Below are 19,445 nucleotides of genomic sequence, written 5' to 3' on the forward strand. Positions count from 1 at the left end.
GAGCAAAGCCATTTTCTGATTATACATCACTGAGTTCAACCTGCTTCATACCTGTTACCTTGTAGGGGCTCACTGGGCGTCTCTAAGACATAGTGTCGCACTAGGTATGCAGAAAGCTGGTAAAACCGTCCAACATAAGAACAGGGCCACAGGGTGAATCCTCGGTGGGGAGCAAGAGCAGTGGTTAGTGGGGGGGGGGTCAGCTGGAGAGCACAGCCCTTTTGACAGTGTGGACAGAGATCCACAGGGGCTCCCCCAAAACCCATCACTGGACCCCTTCCCCTGGTAGAGGGAAGTGATAGCTGGGAGGAGCTTTCAAAGAGCACTAGCTGGTCAAAATGACTCCTGTTGCCTTGCTTCTAGCCCCCTCCCCACTGCCCCCCCTCCCCTGACACTGCAAGAGTCAAGAAGAGAGAAGGAATACCCATTCCCCTTTTACAGAGCAAATTCTAGGGCACAGGGAAGGGAGGCTCTGACTTCCATGTGAGATGGAACTTTTAAATTGTACAGAACTGAGCTTTTTTCATAGCTGAGAATGAGTTTTAATTATCCAACCAAGACTGATGTGATGGCTGACCACAGTCAGATGCTATGGGATTGACCTGCCACGTCCTCAGAAGGCAGAGCAGGAAGGACAGACAGAGGGCTTTGAAGGCAGCTCTTCAAAGTAAATGAGAATACAACCAGTTTCCATTGGTACCTCAACAAGTGCATCCCTGCTCAGCAAAATGGGCTAATGGAAAATGGATACAATGCCAATTTCATACAGTGACTGTATGGGTTAAACAAGTTCCCATATGTCAAATGATTCATAGTGTTCCTTGAAAACAGCAATAACATAAATCATTCAATCTTCAAATATTTGAGGCTCTGTTATGTGCCAGGCACTCTTCTGGGGGCTAGGGATGCACAGTGAACAAAAAAGTCCTCACTGGGCTTCCATTCTACAGAAAGAGACAGACAAAACACAAGCAAATTTCACACATATATATGTAACATAAAGATTATAATATATAAGCAATTGCACATATATGTTAGTAATATCATATATATATACACATATGTGTATATATTTTATATATATATATATATATAAAATAGTTCAGACAGTGATGAGCGCTATAAAAAAAAGCATGGTAAGGAAATAGAGGAGACAGAATGGAGTGGGGCCAATTTTAGATAATAGTGATTTCTTCCATTGGTGGAGGACTTTACAGTTTTTAAAAAATGCTCTCATTAGCAGTGTCTCGTTTTATCACTAGAGTAATCTGGTGAGGGACTATTCCCGTCTGAAGGTAAGGAAATGGGAGCTCAGAAAAGTTAAGTGACTCCAAGTTGGGTGACCTTTCATGACTCTAGCCAACAGCAAAAGCAGGCACAAGACCAGTTCAGCTAGCAGCCTCAGCATTCTCTGCAATTCCTAAATTAATTCCGGGACCCAAAGTCAATACAACATTACTGGAAGCCAGTGCTTTTGGAGCTTGGCCACAGTGTTGGAAAGAGGATTTCTATTTCAGATCTTACTTGCAGCAAAGCAACTGCTGCCATCCACTTAGTCAAGAACAGGATCCCAGTCAGGCAACATGCAGGAGAGCCTCACTACTGATGTCTGTTTCACCTCAGCCCACTTGTAAGCTGGGTGGGAAGACGACCACCAATCTAATTTTTCTCTAAAACTAAGCCGCAATAGTGAACTTTGCCTGTTCTGAGTTAAAAGTTCAGAGAAGAATCATAAGTTCAGATGGATCTGCTCAAAGGAAGACTGTCCACGATTACACTCCAAGGTTTCACAGAACAACTAGTCCCTTTCTCTTAAGGAGATGGCAGCTGCAGCATGCTGGGAGCCCTCAGGAAGGGCAAATGTGTCTGGGATTTCAATTCAACAAGCTCAGTGTGAAAACCCTCGGCAGGCACCTCCTGTCCTCTGCGGCTGGAAGGACAGCCCTGATTTCCAGTGCATTTGAAACTGATGGCAAGGCAGCTGCAGAGAGCTTTTGCATTTGTGCTTTTAATTTCATTAGAGTATTTCCTTGCTTTGGGGCTGAAGATAAGACAGAGTTTGAATGCTTTTTCTTTTTAATGACTATTTGGAAGCAGCTGGCACTGTAATTCTTCTTAGAGAGGAAACTTATTATTTAGAAAAGTGTTTCGAAAAGCCTTTTGGGGTAAATGAGACCTGTGGGCAGAGATGTTCACAGGAACCAAGGATTAGAGAACAGAGGGAATTTGGTGGAGGTTGTCCCAAGAAGGAAGGAGAGAGAGGAGTGAGGGGAGCAGGAGGAGGTGGTAAAGGAGGAAAGAGGAGGTGGTAAAGTAGAGAGGGCTGGGACAAGTTGTGGGGAACTGGCAGGTGGAGAACTACGGAACATTTGAGGTTCCATGGGACAATTGTTTGGGATATAAACCACCATTACAAACTTCAGTCTTATAGGATCACAGATGCTTTCTGTGGACTGTCTTGTGCAAAGCAAAAAGGACCGTGAGTTTCATCCCTGGCTCATGATGGTACAGAACAGGACTATCCAACAGAACTCTCTGTGATTATGGAAATGTTCTATCTGCAGTGTTCAATATGGTAGCCTCTAGTTACATGCGGTTACTGAGCATTTGAAATATGGCTAGTGTGACTGAGGAACTGAATTTTAATTTTGTTCAATTTTGTTTAACAGCTGTATGTGGCCAGTGGTTACCGTACTGAACAGCACAGGTATAGAGAGAGTGGTATATGAGAAGGAAGAGTCCCAAGTAAAGGTGGATTCAAACACCCTGGGGCTTGCTGACATCTTGGGTACAGACTTGAGACTTGAAATGGGAAGAGAACTGAGGTGCTGGGAGGAGGGGCAAAGTTAAATTGATTTTACCTAGATCATGAGGTCAAGGAAACCCTGAACTGACAACACTATCTCTCAAGGTATTTGATAGAAAAAGAGAATAGAAGGTCCTTATTCAGGTAAATTGGAGTTTTGAGAAATGATGTTTTTTATTTTTGTTTCAGAATATAAGCTAACAAATGTCTCTTTGTATCTGTGCACAAACATCTCATGGAGAATTCATATCAACAGTTGTAATGGCACATGGTAGGTGTGATTGAATATCTGAGCTATCAGATGAATGAGTGAACAGTACCTGACATCCTCTTACATGAATCTTGCAACATCCCCATGAAGAAGGCAGGGGTTAATTCCCATCTCACAGCTGTGAGGGCTAAGGCTCAGAGAGGTTAAGTAACAAGTCCAAGAGAGTTAGGGTTCTTGGTCTTTTGTTTCACCCAACCTGTCCCTCCAACTGAGAGGCCTTATCTAGACTGTGGCCTCTGTGAGGAAGCATGTGGATACAAAGAGAATGTTCCAGGACCACAGACACAGGACAGGGACTCACTCCTGCTGTGCTCTTCGTTCTCCCACTGCCAAGGGGCTCAGAGTCCCCCTCCCTAGCCTGGGAGCCCCTCCACAACAGGACCCATGCCGGGTTCCCTCTGAGTCTCCTCTGCCCCACACACTGCCTGCCGCACAGGCCATCTCAGCCAACACTGCTGGACTGAAGAAATGAATGAACAAAATGGCAAAGGTGTTTTTTTCCACTGACCTTTTAAAAAATTATTTTCACTTTGGAGAAATAGCGTTAACGCATCACACAAACATGTTTGCTGCCCTAAATCACCACAGAGTATCTTCCCATTTATTGAGTAGAGCCAATTCTCAGCCACTCAGTTTCAGACTCTCTGGAGTGGTTGGCTCGGGCCTAACATCGCTCTTTGTTTTATTCTTGCTGATGATTTATCTGGTGGGGATCTGAAAAGGCAATTTATGAAACTTAAACTCTGACCTCTTCCTGCCATTTCAGTCCTTGTTATGCTTGCACTCAGAAAACCAGTAAGGAATAGTGCTGCCGGACAAGCCTGCCTATTTTTTGTTAGCAGATGCAGTGGAAATTGTACATAGGAAAAAGAAGCTAACAAAAGAAGAAAGAGTTTTGATGTATTGACTCAAATTAAGTTGGGTATTTTCGGGATGTAAAAAAATCTAGATTATTACCTATCAAATAAACACAAGATGGGTCTCCAACAGCCTTCCTTGGCCTGTTGAATATGAGCGATCAGTGATAATGATGTTTTGTAGAGATAGCCCCAAGTGTGGAATGTATTTTTATCATATGTGGAGAGAGAACAGTCAGGCCTGAAGTGACATTACAAACAGTACCACTCCCAGCTGAGGATTCCCAGACCTCCAAGCTAATGATACAAGGCCATTTCCCAGTTTCTCCAAGCCAAGCAGTTTGCCTGTTCCAGGCTCACTGATATGCATACAACACACTTGTGAGTTCAGTACTTGTCTCTCAGAGAAAAGAAGTTACTATATGCAAATTAAGTACCAAAGGAATTCAAGGGAGACATTCATTTTTATTTTACAACACATCTGAATTGTTTGAAATGTTTAATACTTTGGCATTACTCTGTCTTGGTATTTGGTTTGGTATTACTTTGTTAACAATTATTTGAAACTTTAACAGCAAAGTAACCAAAGTATTTATTTTGGTAACCTAAAGAAAGCAATTAAATTTTTTAAACCATGATCAAGAACTGTGCATAAATTACTTAGAAGGAGGTCAGAAAAGGAATAGGCCTGGTGAGGCTGGACTCACCTTTCCAAAGCTGGCAGCATTGACAGGCTGGGTGTCATTCTTCTCGCAGAAATCCAGGTAATGCATGTAGAGGGCGCTGCGAGGGATGCAGACCCCTTCTGCAATCTCATAGTTCTCCTCCAGCCTGGGGAAATAAAAGCCCATTGAGCAAACCCCAAGCAAGAAGGATCTGTTCTTTCTAGTCCTCCTCCAGAGCGGGGCAGACCTGAGAAATAACTCTTCTCCTACAGATGGGGAAACCGAAGCCCAGGAAGACAAAGCCAGCTGCCCCAGGTCAGGCATGGAGTTAGTAAGTTAGCAGTTTTTGACACACAGCCCCTTTGGGTATAACATAGGTCACTTTTCCAGTCCAAGTTCCAGTCCCTCTACTTCAAGCTCGTCATTGGTCTGACCACATTCTGGGTGAATCAGGTTATACCAAACTCCAAAAAATGATATAGGATCTTGTAGGTGTCCCCCCTTGGGCAAGTCACCCACCCATGTAGCCATTTCTAGTAGGTGTCAAAATCTTGGAGCTTTCTGGCTAACAAGAGAAGCAGAGTGAGACAGTGTAGGAAAACAAATGCTCCAGGAGAGGCTGGACAGCTAGACAGCCACTAACCCACTGACTGGGGGAGGTTTTAGGACCACAGCAGAGAGCTGAACTGCTTCTTTTCTTAGGCTTACTTTCTCTGCTATACTAGGATTATATGATTCTATACCCATTACCTTCTTAATGAGTACACGTTAGGGGTTCAGGGTAGGTACTTTCTACCTGGGTTCAAATCCCAGCCTCGTCACTTGCTGGCTTGGTGGCCTCAGGAAGGTTACTTAACCTCAGGCCTGTTTCCTTTTGGAGGTATTGACTAACTGTCCATCAAGGTTGTTATGATGATCAGCTGTAACGTGTGACACACACCAGCATGGGGCCTGGCACATGATGAGCCCTCAGTAGGTGCTGGACCTCATCATCACCCACTCTGCCTCTCCCTAAAACTTTTTTGGGCACTAACATGTCCAGAATTTGTGTTAGATACTAGGGACATAAAAGTAAACTAGATACAGTGTTTTTCCTCCTCTTTAACCCCAACACCAGAATGTAGGTATCCAAAAGAATAGGCCTGCTTTGTCACAGATGCTTTGGAAGGTTAAATATCTCTTCCAACAAAACCGCTGGGCACATGACAGTTTGGGGGCTTCTCTTTGGGCCCTAATGCCATTTGGCCCAGTGTGGAGCACACACTTTTCAATAAACTCAAAAGTATTTCTGTTCAAAACAGAAAATATATCTCCTTTGATTCTGAACTGTTTTTTAGGAAATAACCCCAAGTCATTTAGAACCAAGTTTGAGGGAGAAAATGACTAGAATAACATTTTCCTCCCATCCATTTTTCTAGGGGGTCAAAAATAAGGCATGATGCTAAAGCAATGAAATAAATGTCCTCAAGTGGCTTCTAACTGTCTCTGAGGGCACTTGCCAAAGAAGTGGTCCAGCGCTGTCGTAACTGAAGTGGAATGAGGACGCGGCCTCCTGAGGTGCCCACTTGAAAGGGCAGTGCTCATTCGGCTCATTGCAACACGTGGTTGAAAGAAAATCAGTTCAATAATTTCATATCCCAACCCCACAGATGACGCCAATGACCAAACAACCCGAGGGACGCTTGGATAAATGAAGAAGCCTGTGCTGAATGGTCCCAGGTCGTCTCATCCACCCCCGCCACCCCCAACTTCTGGGAAGGGGAACACTGAGTAACTCCTGACAATTTTTAGAAGTGTTCCAGGAAACAGTTTATGCAATCTCTTCTAGGCAACCTAATTCCTTGAGGCTGGGGTGGTGTCTGATTCACTTCTGCATTTTTCAAGTCCCACATATTCCTTGGCACCCGGCAGGTGCTCAGTATTTGATGGACAGATTGTTTCAGTCATATATTCATTCAACAAATATCTATTGATCTCTTATCACTCACTAGGTGCTGGGGACACCATGGTGCGCAAGATGGCCCAAGATGTGCACTCAGAGAACAGATTAATGGTGGACAGATGAATAAAGACACAGGTAATCTTCAATTCAAAAAATACTTATTGAGTGCCAGGTAGTGTTACAGACTTTAAGGAAACAACAGTGAACAAAACAAAGGCCCAGTTCTGAAAGGGTTTACATTCTAGCATATGTGTCCCCAACATTATAAATTGGGACTTTAAATTTGTTTCCGTGGGAAAATGGTTTCACACAGAGATTAGTTTACTTAGGACTATCCTAAGCTTCAGGGCTGGTATGAAAGGGAATCAGCCTTCTAGTTTAGCCTGTACCCCTAAATGCCATTCAAAATATTGTTTTTTTCTATAAAAGTGAGTTCAAAGGTCCAAATAACCAGATTATGTACAAACTCACAGGGGCCATCTGAATAATGCAGCTTTCACAAAATGGGGTCTCACAAACATTCTTTGTTTGGCCTGAACAGTGTTGGCCCAACTTTTAAAACTCAGGACATTTCACATAAGAATCTGGATTTCTGGCTTCTTTTGAAAAGACTGAGATCTGGCAACCCTGGGCCCATATTCCCGCATGACAACAATTGGCCAGAGTTACATGTGCCCTCAGGTTGGCCAGAGTCCTCACTCCTCCCTATTTTTTTTTTTTAACACCCAATCTATTTTCTGTTTCTTGTCAGGCTCCTGCAGACTCTTGTGTTGACATATGACATGATCTATGCCCTAGTTTACTTTGCATTCTATTTGGAGAGAATAGTGCACAGAAATAAGAATATTTAAGTACTACAAACTCCTGACTACAAGTGCAGTCGAAGGTGAGAAAACAGATTATAGTGCAGATGATAAAGGTTTCATGATAAACTGGGACTGGAATTTTGTAACAACAGCAGCAGTTAGCACCTGCTGAGCTCTTACTAGGTGCCTGACACTGGGTATCCATTATCTCATTTCACCCTCACAATAACCATACGAGGGAGGTACTGTACTCATGTTTTACATGAGGCAACTGAGGCTCAGAGAGTGAAGCTCACTTGTCCATAGTCATGCAGCTGATAAATGGAAAGTTTGTCTCACTCTGAACCACTGTGGTATTCTGCCATGGCTTGTAACGGAGAATCTAAAAGGAAAGAACCATGGAAGGGCATGGAGAATCCTTAAGTGCCACACAAAAGAATCCGACTTGGCATAAGAATTTAGCAACCTCCAGAGTTGAAGAGTTACTATGAAAGTGTTATTTTCAGAAGGCAATGGTGTAGTACTTGGAGAGGACTGAAAAATACTCAGAGGCAGGAAGAGTGTTTCTGGGATGCTGTAGGAATAATAATAATGTAATCATCAACAACAGTAACTAGTATTAATTTTAAGTTTAATATATTGTATTTGCCAGCAATGGACTGAGTATAAAAGAACATTAAAAAAAAAAAAAAACAACCACCACCAAGTCTCATAGGTTTCATCTTAGGCTACTGAGAGTTCCATTGAGCATTTTCATTATAAAGTTTGACTTCAATTCTTTAGGCTACTGTGTGTGGGACACTTTCCAGCCTAATGCATACACAATAATAATCTGGGCAGTTAGAACTTTGTGCATAACCAGCTACACAAAGGGGTAAAGTATTGCTTTTTGCTTATCTTTGCTAATGATTTCCTAAAATTAATTTTGGCCAGAAAAATCCATGGACACATTCAACAAACATGCATTTCAAACCATTCAGAATTCATCTTATAAAAAGCATATGATCCTTTAAAATTATAGAGAGCCAGTTAAGTTTAAAGATGGTAGTGTCATAATCAAATTTATTCTCTGGAAAGGTCACCCTGGCACCACTATGGTGGGTGGACAAGGTGGACTAGTGAAGCGTGGCACACAGTGGCTGACCGGGTAGTATTTGTCGAATGAATGAATGAAAAAATGACATCAGTTTGGAGGTATTTCAATAGTCCAGGAAGGAAGTGAAGGAGCATGAACTGAAGGAGTGGCTGTGGGGACAGAGATAACATTTAGGGTGTAGGTGTCATGCTGTTGGCTGTGAGGAGGGTAGGAGCAACCAAGGAATCTCTAAAGCTCCTACCTGGGCTGAATGGATGAAAGGGTGCTCCATTCTCCATGATTAAGAAATGCCGAGGACGCTGAGTTATGGGGGGAACAACGCTTCCAAGTGTGTTAAAGAGCACGGGCTCCCAGCTAAGTTCCTGGCTCTTCCTCTCATTAGTTACTTTACTTAAGTCCCCAGTGCCTCAGTTTCTATTTGGTGTTTGTGTGACTTGTATGCTCACTAAATCTGGTCAAGAAATCAGGATTAAATATGAGATCAAGGTTAAAGTACCTCCCATTAAATGAACCCATAGCTACAGCAAACTATTTGAATCCTATGGGCATTAGTCACAGTGCACACAGGCTGAGCTAATTAAGCAGATACCTGCCAGAGGCCATTGCCTGCTAAACAGCTACATTCCTACCCACGCTTTGTTTCTCTTATGAAGCTTCTTTGCCTCAAGGTATCTAGGTGGCTTATGACTATGAAGCATTTTAATAAGCTCTATGAATGAAGAAATGTAATTGGCATTAATGGCAACTTTGATGCTTGATGAGTTTCTACAGGAACAGCACCATGACACCTTTCCCTAAACCCCCTTACAAACTCTAGAGGGTCCATATGTGTACTGAAGTCGCTAATTGGAATGCTGACTTTCCTGACCAAGGCATGGCAGAAAGAAAGGCAGTTAATTATTTCTCTTCATATCTGATGAAATTTCCCCCTTTCCACCTCACTTTTACAGGACATCATTAGTCTGACATGGTGAACAATACTCTATTATATCTGGATTTTTTTTTTAATGATCACAAAAACATTCCCCACTTCTTCCATTTTCTGATCTTCTATTTAACAACTTGATCATATTTGAATTGAGCCTATCCTATTATGGAGAGATAATGACCTCAGCCTACTAGCCAACAATGAGTTATTATCTGCAGTATGCATTTTTAAAAAGACCTCCTCACAAGGTTTCAGGATGCAGCATCCAAGGGCACGTGGTGGAAGCTTCGTATCAGCACTTTACAATGTAGAGCGAATGTCTCAGCACACAACATAATTTCTCCCTCTGCTCTAATTTTAAACATATGTTTTCTTATATGTTCACATGGGTTTTCAGTTCAGCATGCATTTCTTGAGTCTCTGCAGACATGTCTGGAATAGGAACTTTTTTCTTCTGTCTTACCAAAAGAAAAAATAGGGTTCTTCTTCTTCTTCTTTTTTTTACTTTGCTAGACATAATTTATTACTGAGCTTGTCCAAGAGATCTGTGACTGTAAAATACATGGAAAGAAAAAATAAAACTAGCCAAGCAATCAGAGGCAGACAGTAGTCTAAACCCTTCAGTGGCTCCCCTCTGCCTCTCCACAGAAGTCCAAACTCCTTACCTTGGCATCCAAGGCCTCCTCTCTCTGACCCCTGACTACTTCTACTTCTCCAGGCTTCTCTGGCCTCACACCCCTACACATACATGTCTCTCCAGCCAACTGGACTATTTGCTGTTCCTCAAAAACATCTTGCCACATTCCACCCTACACATGTTCCATGGCCTTCTGCTGGGTCTCAGCCTTCAAGGCTCAGCTCGTATTTCTCTTCCATGAGGCTACATTTAATTCCCACCCAGTCCCATCTGCTAATCACTTCTTAATAATTTCCTCCTTGCCAAATTCATTCATTCAGCTGATAACATGTAGAGTGCTGAGTTATGTCTGTAGAGGAGAACACCTTGATTGAGTGGATACAATGCCTGCTCCTAAAGCTCTCACTGCTTCCTGGAGACTTCTATAGCTCTTTGTATCTTTTTATAGCTCTAACAGGCTTCCCTGAGAGAAAGCACCAGTTTTACAGTCAGGGATCACTGAGGGTGAATCCTGCCTCCATCACTTAGAAGCACTACGGTCTCAGATATGTTCCTTGAACTCTCACTCTCGCTCCCTTCATCAGTTAAATGAAGAAACGATACCCAATACCCAGCTCCCAAGGTTGTTGTGAGGGTTAAACAAGAATCCATGCACAGCCCTCAGCCATATGCAGATCACTCAGTAGAAGGGGTAACTATTGGTACTACTCTATATTATTATTGTGGAATATTCAGGTAACACTACATCTTAGACTGAAGGTTCTTTGGAGGCAGGGACCAAATCAAATTCCTATTTATGTTAGTATAGTTCCTAGCACTGTGCTCACAAAACAATAACACTGCGGAAGGAAGGAGGAAGGAGAGAGGGTGGGAAGGAAGGAAAGCAGGTTTTTGCACAAATCAAAAAGCCCTTAAAAAAAAAAAAAAGAATCTTAAGACCTAGGTAAGTTAAAGGAAAAGCTTGTTTATATTAACAAATTAGATTTACATTTTCAAGTGCCTACTCTATACCAGAGTTGTTCATATTTGCTATCACTTCTCCCACAAGATGGGTAACATTATCCCCATCACATGGAGGAAGAAATGGAGGGTCGGAGAGGCTAAGTGACTTGCCTCAAATCACTCAGCTAGGAAAAGCCTGACTTGGAGTATGAACTGAGGGACGGTGCTTCTAAAGCTCTCACTCTGTGCTTCGGTCTGACATCCATGTGGTCAGTGACTCAGCATTTATCTACTGAGCACCTACTATGCACCAGGTACTGCAGAATACAGCCATGAACAAGAAGACGTGATCCCCACCATTGCCTTTAAGAAGCCAACAAGGAAGGAAGATGGGAACCAAGGAAAGAACACTACTAGGTGATAAATAAATGCAAAGTGGTGGCATTGGCTAATGTGGGCTCTGGTCAGGCCTGAGGCAGATTCTAAAAAATGCCAAAACAAACCAAAAAACCCCAATCTATTTTATGAAACAACAATTAAGTCCATGATTTGCTGCTTGGCAGACAAACCTGAGTTCAGGGGGTCCCTGGTGTTTCTCCCAGGGCCGAGGCTAGCCCTGCATCCCCTTGGTTGAAGGTTTTCTTAGTGTTGGCTCAACCTGTAGCTTTGGTCAGTGCTCATCAATAGCCTGAATCAGAGATTTATCTCTGCCATTGTAATGACTAAATTGGACCAGAATCTGCAATAATCTAGTCCAAATTCTGTGCTTCATCTACAAGCTACCAAATTAGTATTCCAGAAAGGCCTGGAATTAGCCAGGTTCTGGAATCCCTCTGCTCGTTTTTTGGTTAATCAAGTCCCTTTCTTCGTGTGTGACAAAAACTAGGCAGTGTAATAACACAGTGCCACAAGTTCCATGCTGTTGCTAATCTATCTGTTGGGGCCTAGGCTATGGGTTGGCAGCCAGAGTGCTGGTGGAGGGGATTTTGCCACCATGTTCTACTGTAAACCACCCCCTCAATCTTCCCTTTCCATCTATTCCCTGTCTCTACTCATCTCCCCTTCACCGTTACAAACAGGGCTGAAAGAACATCTTCATATGTGCCCCCTGCACACCTGGGGGAGTGTTTCTCCATGTCAATATTCAGAAGTGGATGCACATATTAAAACACTAATGGGATTGCAAAATTGCCCACTTAAATGGCTTTATCATTTTATACCTTCACTCACAGTACAAAATTCCTTTTTAAAAATAAGAACCTAGCTCTACAACATAGCATCTCATTCTCTGAGACAGTTACACCCACATGTTGTTCTGCTTAATTTATTTTCCTTCATATCTCTACCTGAGGGCTTCTCGCAGGATACAGTCACACCTACTGGCATTATTAATCGCTTCTGGTTACATTGAAAACTAAAAATGTTTTGCCTCCCTTTCTGGAATGAGGTGGACTAACTTGTATTACAAAAGAAAATACGGTTATGTCACCACTAAATAAAGAAGTAAATCAGAAATGGGTGCAAAACATCAAGCACTGGTTACAACCAATGAGTTTGGTCTAGCAGCTGTAGCCTGGTCTAAAACTCCAATGTACTTCTTCGGAACAGTACCCAGCCCAATATTCTACCTCTGGACTCCAAGAACATTTTAAAGAGAAACAGTAAATTAATTTTGTTTCATATTGATTTGAAATATTAAAAGCTCATCAATCACCTAAGTCCCATCTTTAATTCTTCAAAAGAAAGGAAAATGCCTCCCATGAACGTGACAGAAGTCTTCAGTCCCCTTCCTTTGGGGAAGGGCCTCACCACCACCCTCACCCCACCCCCCGCAAAGTGCAGACAGGGGAGTGTCTCCACCCTGACCGCACCCGCAACAGGGGAGGTGTGAGAGGGCGGGGCTGGGGAGCAGGACATGTGCTGGCAGCAAGCAGGCCAGGATGGTGGAACAGGCTGCTTTCCATGCCGAAATCCTCTGTGTGAATAGATGTTATTGTGCAGCCAGGATTCCAGCAGGGCTCACCATCCCCAGCGGGTTGGGCTTTACTAACCTCATGACCGAGGATACCGGAAAGTGTTTGGCAGAAGGCATTTGACAATATTTGCCTGTTTTCTGCTGGGAGCTGCCTCCAGATCACATGGGCCTGCTTATTTTCAGCTGCTTGGCTGCTGTATTATTTGTTCTTAGAGCGGGGATGGTCTCTAGGGCGATGGGGAGGGGGCTCACAGCAAGGCGGGGGAAGTTAGAGAGGCAAATAGCTCCTAACCCAATTCCAGAAACAAGCCAAGTGTCCCAGGAAACTTGGGCACTATCAGGCTGGCAGCTACCACCTTGGCAGTGAGGCCAGTGTACTTTCCTGGGCCTGCCCGCCCCACTGTCCTGAGGGGCTATACGCTACCACTGGAGAGGGGACAACATGAAGGATGTAGATGCCATGGAGAATGAAATGCCGTGTTGTGGAGCTAGGTTCCTATTTTTCAGAAAAAGCATTTTGCACTCTGGGTGAGGATGCAAAATGGAAAGGCCATTAGAGTGGGCAATTTTGCAGTCCCATTAACACTTTCTGTATGCCCACCACTTCCACTGCCTGATACCCACACAGAAGAAACAATTCAGCAGATGTGTGATGCAACATATGGAGACGTTCTATGGGTCTCTATTTGTAATGGCAAAGATGAGAATTGGACACAATCTCAACATCCATCAAAAAGAAGGGCAATGATGAAATGAATTCTGTTGCTGTCTTACATGAAACACTGTGTAGCAGTTAAAATGAGGTTGTTCTTTGTAGACTAATATGGGTATTGCTTTAGGACATTCGACTGAGGAAGCAAGCAAGCTGTGGATCAGGACAGTGTGGCAGGTTGTAGAACAATATTTTTAGTTATATGTTTGTATTCTTTTAAAAAGGAGAAAACACAAAATAAAAAATCACAGTTCAGAAACTTCTATCAGTGCATATGCATGTAAGTGCACAGGCAAGGGACAGTAAATACATACATATGTGTATATATACATACATATGCATGCATGCACAAACACACATATTCACATATTTCTCACTGGTAACAGTGCTGCTCTGGAGGAGGAGGCAAGAAACTACATGAAGAATGGACTTTAACCTTATCTATAATGTTTTTGTTTGTATTTTGTGTAAATAAAATAAAAATATGTATTTGCTGGATTTATTTGTGTCTTGCCTTTTTCTAAAAAGCTAACAAAATGAAGAAAATTAGACAAGGAGATTAAAAAGTATATAAACATCAGATTTAGCTCTGAATTTCCTGGCAGCCAGAGCAAAAAGGGAATGTCATTTTCCCTTGTGAAATGGAGGGTGCATCCAGTTCCTTCTGAGACAAAGTTTTTATACTGAAACTTAGTCTAAAAAAATTTACACATGTGGAACTTGATATAGGAGGTCACTTGTCCTCCACCATGGTTTTAAGCATGTCTCTGCTCCTAATCTTAGAGAAATATCTCATTTTTTCTTTCCTGCTGTTTACAGACCCTCTCCCCCACCTCCTTCTCCCACCTCATCTGTATCACTCTCCCCCTTGTTGGTTATGCTCCAACCACACGGGTGGCCTTCTGCAAGTCTGTGAGCAAGCTCAGCCTACTTCCATCCTGGGGAGAGTAGTGGATGCTGTGGTGTGCCCAGGTTACCTTTCAGGACTGAGGCGTCCTTTCCCACCGCTGAGAGGTTGATTGCTAGGCTGAATCCTCCCTGGGGAGCTGTCATCAGGAGAACGTGAAGGCAACTGCCTTGCCCAAAGATACGCCCCCTCCCTGGGGGCATCCTACATCCGTGATGAGCAAGGCTGGGGGAAAAAGACCTGGATCTATTGCCTGGACTTGTCCTCTGAAGGGCCACATTGGTTTCAGAACTCCCTGTGGGACTGCTGAAGCCTCTGCTATCACAGCCCGATACCCTCTCTGCATTCCTACCCTCATGCTGTCAATGCTGGGTGCCCTACCTAACAAACCACCTGCATGCACACCTCAGCTCATAGTCTGCCTCTGGGAGAGCCCGACTGCGCTGCTCCCCAGCCTAGAATGTCTCCCTGATTTTAACACTCTCATGGCGTCCTAAGGACTTCTTGCCACACAAATGTCCACTTAAATGTCACCTCCTCAGGGAAGCTTCCCCTCACCATTCAACCTAAAATAGCCTCTGAGATATCAGCCAATCCTAATTCTCTGCACAGCACTTACCACTATCTAATGTATTACATGTTTATTTATTTATCATTAATATAACAACTTTAAAAGTTATCACCCAATTTTTTCTCTCGTCAGCCTCTATTCTTAGTCTATCTTATCCACCACTGTACTCTCGGAGCCTAAAATAGGGCCTAGCAAACAGTAGGTGCTCAGTAAATCAGTAAAATTAGTTAATGACTAAAACTCTATCTTAAAAATATAATGTAAAGGGAATTGGAGGACAATTTGATATTTGAACGACTTGATGCATTTTGATAATAATAATGACTAACAAATTTTCAAATTTGATTAGGTTCCGAAAATAGATTTTTTTCATTCAAAAAATCTACTGCTTGACTTTGTGAACTGGAGGATAAAATTTCTTCTGGACTGATCTGTATGACCATGTATTTAGAAAAACAGATATTTTGTACAGAATTAGGTACAGTAGAAGGAGAATTGATATGCATATATCAGGAAGGAGAGAAGCCCTACTCCAGGGTGTCCCTGTGGGACTCAGAAGGAAGAAGTCTGCTGAATCCACAGAACTGCTGGATCTACAGCTAAGATTCACCCAGCACTCACTCTACACCAGACACCATTCAAGCACCTTGTTCATACTAACTCATTTCCTCTCTGTGACTACCCTATGAGGTAGATACTACAGCTATCTCCATTTTACAGGTGAGTAGACTGAGGCACAGAGATGTGAAGGACCTGGACCAAGGTCACAAAGCTGGAAAAGCAGAGCTGGGAGTTAATTCCTGGCAGTCTGATTTAAGACATTACACTGTTTACAGCTTTGCCATTGTCTGGCAGATGCCAGAGAATCACAGAAAAACAGACATGAACAAGGTGATTTTCTTCAAGCCCCTTTCAAAATTTTTATTCTGAAAAGTACAACATGTTCAGATTATTAAAGTAAGAGTGTCTGTTGACTCCCAGCATTTCCATAAATTCTCACTCCCATTTCTAGTCCTTTACATTGATGCTTCATTCGATGTGCTGACATTAAGGGAATTTGTGCCATAGTTATGGGAATTATGGCATTATGGTAATTATGCCATAATTTGGGGGGAAAGAGTGCAGAGGGAGATTTGACCAAGGAAGTAGACTAGAATTTTAAATAAAACAGAAAAGCAGCATATGCAATGGGAAACAGAATACAGAAACAAGCCAAACGGCTGGAAATGGAGTTCTTGAAAATAACCTTTGCTATCCTTGTAGCAAAACAAGTTGACTACTGAGACTCTTGTTAGAGAAGATTGAGTTACATTCCTGAATGCTTTCTCCCAATGTTGTTTTCCTCTCACCTGTGGATGGATTAGTGAAGAGAATCTAATATGATTTGCTCATTAAAGCCCATCTGCTTCCTTTTCTGATCTGGTCTCTCTCCTCCATCCTTCCTGATTTTTCTCTTCCTTTCTCCCAAAGCAGAGGCTATGCACATAAAGGGTTCCTGCATCTGCCACTTCATGGCTATGTGTAGATTCAGGTAAATGATTTAACTGTCTAAGCTTTATTTTCCTCAACTGTAAAATGGGCATAACAATACTAGCTTCATAGAACTGTGAGAATGAAATGAGGCATGTGTACAAAGTGCCTAGCACGTAGGCTGGCACACAGTAGATGGGTTCCTTTCCCCTCCCCACTTCTCTTTCCTTCCCCTTTGTTCCTTACTTCCTTCAGGTTTGCGGGGCTGCGCTGCTAGGGGAGTAATAGACCTTAATTGCCAAGATCCTCAGGCATAGACAGCCTTGGTATTCAAAGCTACAACATAAGTTCTAAGTAAAGTTCTTAGAGGAGAATTTACCTGTAAATATCAAACATGAATGCAACCACTTAAACAATAGCATTAAATATTACATCATGTCCAGGAATTCCAAATATTAAAGAAAGAGCCACTCAGGTAGATAATTCACATTAATATTATTAATGTTAAAATAATTGTAGTATAATTGCAATTAATTATTAATTTATTAAGGGTTCACTGGTAGTGGTGAATAGACCTATGTTTCTATAATTTGCTGCAACATTATTAATTAAAATAATGGACTCTATTAAAATCAATTAGTAACATCTATTTGGAATTCAGTCTTTGCCAGTGTTTTGATGACAGAAAAAAAATCTACTCCCAAGTAAAATAAATATGAAAATTCAAATCTCCAGGCATATCTAGATTGAGTATTTTATACATACCTGCAAATTAAATTGATTGCATATGGGCTATGGGATGTAAGCAACAATGTCAAAATAGCCAAGTAATATGCTGTCCTATCGGCAGCAAGACATAGTTATATGAGCTTCCCATCACAAGAGAACTTGCTCATAATGGAACTTACCATTGCAGAGTAGCAGGAGTAGAGTGGGGTTTGGATGCTCTATTATTTTCTTTTTCCTCATCTGTTAAATGAAAGAAAAAGAAGCTAACTTCAGTAGGAAAACATACAAAGCCTTTCAGCTCTCTCAGGTTTCAAAAGACTACATTTCCCTGTAATGTTGATGCTTTCAAAGCAACGATACTTCCACTTTTCCAACATGTTAGACTTATCAGACGTTAACAAGAAAGAGAGGAGAAACTGATTTTATAGAAAACTCTAACATCAATTTGTATTTTTATCTGATGTAATACATTACAGCTTGAAGAGCCATCTCTCTTCATCACTGAACAGTATGACTGCACTCACCCAACTTGCTATTTTCGCAAATGAAGCTGGACATTTGAGTCGATCATTTTGACCCAAAGAACATACTGACCTCATGCACCATTTGCTTCTTGTAACTCCAATGGAATAGACAGTATAGGGTCGGGAGAATGTAAGTGTTTAGAAAAATCAGGCTAGCAATACAATAGAGCAGGGGTTGGCTAACTTCCTCTGTAAGGAGTCAGTTAGTAAATATTTTAGGATTTAGGGGCCAAGAGGCAAAATCAAGAACATTATATAATTCAAACAAAACTTTCACTGACAAAATTTAAAATATAATAATAATAACTGAATACAATGTTTGTAATATAAGTCTATTAATGAAAAAATGAAATTAGCTTGGGGGAGAGGGCAACATTTTTCTTAGCTGGGGTTGAAGGTTCACATTCTCTTTTATCCAAAAGATTACAAATATTCTTCTGTAGAAACCATTCTTAGTTTACAACCCTATGAAAACAGGCATCAGGCCAGGTTTGGTCTGTGGGGTTCTAGTTTGCTGACCTCTGCAATATAGTAATCTGAATAACAGATCAATCTTTGCATACCTAAGAAGAACTCTTCACAATTTTATCATGGATTAACTGAGAAATACATTTAATCAGTCTCATCTAATTCCTAATGAAGATTATTGATAGAAATACTCCCTGTAAAACAAAATTTATTGATCGATAAAATTTGACCGAAGAAAACTAGTATAAATAAATATTATAAGAAAATAATGTCAAAACCTACAAATAAAATCAACAAAATTTAATAACATGAAAAACAGTCAATGAAATAAATCTGTGATATAAGATTTATATGGGAAAGAATTTGTACCCATGAAAATAATTTAAGTAAAACAAAAATGAAAATGGAAGAAAATGAAATATACTGCATTAAAAACGTTTTAATGCATTAGCTTATTGAAGCTGAGTTCAGAAAATATTTTCTTGATGAAAATTGATCAACACTGGTATAATTCTGATTAAAATGTCTACTTATAAAAACTATGAAGATATTGTTGTTGCTTGTTCAACAATTGTACATATTCACCTTCTCCCTTATTAATAGAATCCCAGTTTAAAGGGGACCATCTGTTCAGGGAGAGTTATCCCCTCTCAAATCCTAGAGAGGTGAATGTTGATTAATTTAGATCTATCCCGGTAATTTTATGTCATCTAGCCTCGCCCTGATGGCTTGGGAGGCAGCATGTGACATGGTACTGACCTATCAGATTTAAGGAGAAGCCTCCTGGATGCTTTCGGGAAGGTTATTTTTCCCTAATAAAAAGGAATGGAGGCCTTGATTTCATATTTCTGGCCTCCAAAAGTGTGGCGGGGGGAGCCTTTTTTTTTAATGGAGAAAAGGAAGGATGGAAAGGAGGGAGGGAGGGAAGAAAGGAAAGAACGGAGGGAGGGAAGGAAGTAAAGAGGTAAGAAGGGAGGGAGGGAAGGAGGGAGAGAGGGAGGGAGGGGGAAGAAGGGAGGAAGAGACAGAAGAGATACTGGTCTGTCCTGCTTTTCGAACATGGTTGTGAGTGGACATGATAACTGGAGTGAGGCAACTGGGAAAAGAGCAGCCTGAAGACAAAGTCAACCCCGAGGAAG

At 41.8% G+C, this 19,445-nt stretch overlaps 1 protein-coding gene across 5 annotated transcripts in view; it reads right to left on the reverse strand.

Moving 5' to 3' along the window:
• RFX4 (regulatory factor X4) overlaps window positions 1-19,445 on the reverse strand; it is a 152,239-nt gene that overhangs the window by 80,548 nt on the left and 52,246 nt on the right. For 4 of the 5 annotated variants that reach the window (XM_032493410.1, XM_032493409.1, XM_006193713.3 and 1 more), the window contains exons 3-4: window positions 17,494-17,554; window positions 4,642-4,765 (exon numbers count right to left, since the gene is read on the reverse strand). In XM_032493410.1, the coding sequence (XP_032349301.1) occupies window positions 4,642-4,707 (66 nt within the window). In that variant the 5' untranslated portion in view covers window positions 4,708-4,765; window positions 17,494-17,554. Of the gene's footprint in view, window positions 1-4,641; window positions 4,766-5,349; window positions 6,620-17,493; window positions 17,555-19,445 lie in introns of those variants that run through there. The other variant, XM_032493412.1, reaches the window with a different exon arrangement.

The sequence above is a fragment of the Camelus ferus genome, chromosome 12 (assembly GCF_009834535.1).
Source record: "Camelus ferus isolate YT-003-E chromosome 12, BCGSAC_Cfer_1.0, whole genome shotgun sequence".
NCBI classification, from domain to species: domain Eukaryota; kingdom Metazoa; phylum Chordata; class Mammalia; order Artiodactyla; family Camelidae; genus Camelus; species Camelus ferus.